Source organism: Chionomys nivalis, chromosome 6, assembly GCF_950005125.1.
Source record: "Chionomys nivalis chromosome 6, mChiNiv1.1, whole genome shotgun sequence".
Taxonomy (NCBI): domain Eukaryota; kingdom Metazoa; phylum Chordata; class Mammalia; order Rodentia; family Cricetidae; genus Chionomys; species Chionomys nivalis.
Window position 1 is genome coordinate 954,643 of NC_080091.1, and position 4,200 is coordinate 958,842.

The following is a 4,200-nucleotide window of genomic DNA, read 5'->3' on the forward strand; positions in this document are numbered from 1 at the left end:
AGTAGAACTGGCAAGACTGCTCAGTGAGTAAAGAGGCTTGCCTCCAAATCTCATGACCTGGATTAGATCGCTGGCACACAGTAGAATGAAAAACCAACTCCAACCCATTATCTTCTCCTCTGCACTTGCCAGGGAGACTCTCCTACCAAAAAAAAAAGTAAATAAAGGTGTAATCATTTTTTAAACCTGTAAAATTGATTTTAACCCAGTTAAACAAATGCAATTTAATAAATAAAACGTAGGACAAAGAGTTAAGCAGAGAAATTGCATGGTCATCTCAGTACTGAAAAAAAAAAGGCACATAGCTCGACAAAAAAAGACTGTGACAAAAGGGGCACCCTCATCCATTGCTGGTGGGACTGCAAACTTGTGCAACCACTTTGGAAATCAGTGTGGCGGTTTCTCAGAAAAATTGGGATCAACCTATCCCTGGACCCAGCAATAGCACTCTTGGGAATATACCCAAGAGATGCCCTAGCATATGACAAAAGCATTTGTCCAACTATGTTCATAGCAGCATTATTTGTAATAGCCAGAACCTGGAAGCAACCTAGATGCCCTTCAATAGAAGAATGGATGAAGAAAGTGTGGAATATATATACATTAGAGTACTACTCTGCGGTAAAAAACAATGACTTCTCGAATTTTGCATGCAAATGGATGGAAATAGAAAATACGATCCTGAGTGAGGTAACCCAGACCCAAAAAGAAGATCATGGGATGTACTCACTCATAATTGGTTTCTAACCATGGATAGGGGCCACTGAGTCTATAATTTGTGATCCTAAAGAAGCTAAACAAGAGGGTAAACCCAAGGAAAAACATATAGATATCCTCCCAGCTATGGGAAATAGACAAGATTGATGGGCAAAAAATGGGAATCTTGGGGGGTGGGGTGGGATGGGGATGAGGGGAGATGGGGAGAGAAAAGTGTGAAGGAGAAGATGAGGGGAACCTATTACAACTCTGCATTGTGAAGTAAGGGCAGGCATAGTGATGTCACAGGCCACCACCGTTCTATCCTCTCTTTCTCTCTTTCTGGCCACCCTGGGCCATGATTAGTCTTTTCTATGGGCACCCCAAAGAGAAGAGGTTCACCTTGTCATCAAACAGGCCACCTACAGCCATGGATGTCAGTGGGCACCCAATGCCCCAGCCCTCTCCAGAGTCTTCTAGGCCTCTTGCCCTGGACACCAGCACACTCCTGGTGAACAAGAGTCTACAGCAAGATTCCCTCAACATGGTTGGTGCCAGACTCCCACCAAAGACAGGTGCTGTGGTTATTGACATGGGCTCAGGCACCTGTAAGGTGGGCTTTGCAGGACATTCCCAACCCACCTACACCGTGGCCACCATCCTGGGTTGCCAGCCCAAGAAACAGTCTACCAAGAGCCAGTCAGAGCTGGAAACTTTTATTGGGGAGGCAGCCCGCTCCCGCCCAGAGCTGAGGTTGGTGAAACCCATCCGCAACGGCATTGTGGTGGACTGGGAAGCGGCCGAACTAATCTGGCGACACATCCTGGAACATGATCTCAGAGTGGCCACCGAGGATCACCCTCTTCTGTTCTCAGATCCACCTTTCAGCCCCGTCACTAATCGTGAGAAACTAGTAGAAGTGGCCTTTGAGTCTCTGCGTTCCCCAGCCATATATGTGGCATCTCAATCTGTGTTGTCAGTCTATGCCCACGGGCGTGTTAACGGACTTGTTGTGGACACTGGCCACGGAGTCAGCTATACAGTGCCTGTCGTTCAGGGATACAACCTACCCCATGCCATCCAACGCTTGGACCTGGCCGGCAACCATCTTACAGCCTTCCTAGCAGAGATGCTTCTGGGTTCTGGCTTCTCATTGCGACAGGAGGACCTGGACTTGGTGGAGAACATCAAACATCAGTACTGTTATTTGGCCTCAGATTTCCAAAAGGAGCAGGCTCGTCTGGATCAGGAGTGCAAGCAGACCCTGAAGCTGCCGGACGGACGGACTGTCACTCTGGGAAAGGAGTTATTCCAGTGCCCAGAGCTCCTATTCCGTCCCCCGGAGATACCAGGACTGTCGCCCATGGGCCTCCCAGCCATGGCTGAACAGAGCCTCATCAAGGTGCCTCAGGAGCTACGGTCCCATGTGGCCCAGAATGTGCTCCTGTGTGGAGGCTCCTCACTCTTCACTGGCCTGGAGGGTCGCTTCAGGGCAGAGCTCCTGCACTCTCTGCCACCTGAGGACCACGTGGTGGTGATGGCACAGCCCAACAGGAACCTCTCGGTGTGGATCGGAGGCTCCATTCTGGCATCGTTGCATGCTTTCCAGTCCTGCTGGGTCCTGCGGGAACAGTATGAGGAAAGGGGACCTCAGGTCGTATACCGGAAATGTTATTAACAGGGTCAAGGAGGAGAGGGCTGAGTAAGTAAAGATTTCTTGCCAAGCAAACTCCGCCCTGTTGCCTTCCAGATCTATCCCAAGCTCTAAGGCCCGCCCACCCAGACCACGCATGCTCTCATTAAGTCACTGGCCTCCAACCTCGAACTGAGCCTCAACCCCTGCCCTCCCATCTCCAACCCCTCATGCCCCCTGTGTCTTCTCCTCCAAACATCCCTGACAGGAAATTATTTTAGTATCCATGACCATCCTTCTGAGAGACCCTAATTCTAGTCCCTTAATTATACTTCTTTCAAAACAAACCCTAAAACATCGTCTTTTAGTCCTGTCACCCACATTCCAGGGAGCTGCAGCCTGTCCATCTGACATCCTCAGGTGGGAGAAAGCACACAGACACACCTAAACATTGCCAAGATACCCTCAGAATCACACACGTGCGCGCGCACACACACAGTCCTCCCCAAATCTCCACGGACTACTAAGGGGCCTTAGGTCATTCCCCTCGATATATTTCCTCAACCCCTCCAAACCATTCCCCCCAAAAGTCTTCACAAGATGTCTACGTAGCACACCCCAGAATTCTTCCAAGAATACTCCAACTCTACTCACTCTCCATGACGACACCCTTACTTGTACATGTACACAATGTGTCTTCATATCCACTCCCCCAGTTCCCCTCCAGTGCCTCCCAGACCCCTCCACCACATCCTCCTTCCAAACTCATAACATCTTTTCATAGCCCATTGAGTCCACTGAGTCAATGCTGGCCAAGTCTGCCTGAGTGTGGAACTATCCACTGTCGTGTAGGCGTCCTAGCAGAGAACACTTTGCTGAAAAATAAACTCGTTCTATCTAAGGTTCCTCAACTTAGGGGCGGGGCTGCGTGAGCCCCCTCTTCCATCTATTCTGGAATGTTGGATGGCTTGATATTGCATAGGTCCTGTGTAGACAACCACAGCTGCTGCAATGACTCTGATATGTTCTAGTCTCTGCACCCTGACCATCTGCCAGGTCTCTGCATTGCTTGCCATTCACTGCAAACCAAATCTCTGCTGAGGAACTAAAGTTGCACCAGTTTGCCAGCAGTGGATAGGGAGGGTGTCAGGGGTGTGTGCCTGACTCTCAGCTAACCACACCCCTTCTTCTCTCCAGACTCCACAGAGGAATACTAAATTTCCATCCACCATGTTCAAGATCTCCCTTAAATGACCTACTTAGCAAAGGGTTCCCTGGCATCTGAAACTCATTCCTGAAACTCCCCCTCCCATCACGGGGTAACTCTCCAAACCTTGCCCTCACGGTCCTGTAATCAGAGTGTCTCACAGTTCATCTCCATCAATACGTCCAAAGGACACCAAGACCCCCAGATCTTAGAGTGGCCCCTACTGCTCAAAGCTGACGTAACTGTTTCCACCAGGAACAGAACCACATGACCACCTTACAAGGATGTTTTCAGACTCTATTCCTCCCCCATCACATCCTCCCAGAAAGATCCTGAAACCCCAGATTTGGGTCACAATACGTATGCACTTGAGGGGCACAGCCCTCTTCTGTGTTATAATCTCCCAACCGCTTCCCATGGCCCCTCTCCAAAGACACGCTTCCAGGGTCTCCCCATGTTGAACCCCCAGAACACCCTTCTCAGGGACTTCTACATGTTTTCTGGAACTCACCACATGACCAATTCCCAGTTGCCCTGTTACTAGCCCAGACTAGGATATCAATGGACAGCAAGGTCGTCAAGACCGATCCACTAAACTATACCCTCAGGCAGATGTTCCAGTGAGAAACAACTGAACAAGGGCTCCCTTCACCTGCCCATATAC

The 4,200-nt window shown here is 49.8% G+C and overlaps 1 protein-coding gene across 1 annotated transcript; it reads left to right on the forward strand.

Moving 5' to 3' along the window:
• Nucleotides 1–1,126: 1,126 nt before the first annotated feature.
• Nucleotides 1,127–2,374, forward strand: Actl9 (actin like 9). Its single transcript, XM_057773253.1, has one exon. It carries the CDS (start codon nt 1,127–1,129, stop codon nt 2,372–2,374), a length of 1,248 nt encoding a protein of 415 aa, XP_057629236.1.
• The last annotated feature ends 1,826 nt before the right edge of the window (nt 2,375–4,200 follow it).

Bases quoted from the DNA above. Each gene is read 5' to 3' on its own strand.
- Actl9 (XM_057773253.1), top strand. From the start codon at position 1,127: ATGGATGTCAGTGGGCACCCAATGCCCCAGCCCTCTCCAGAGTCTTCT.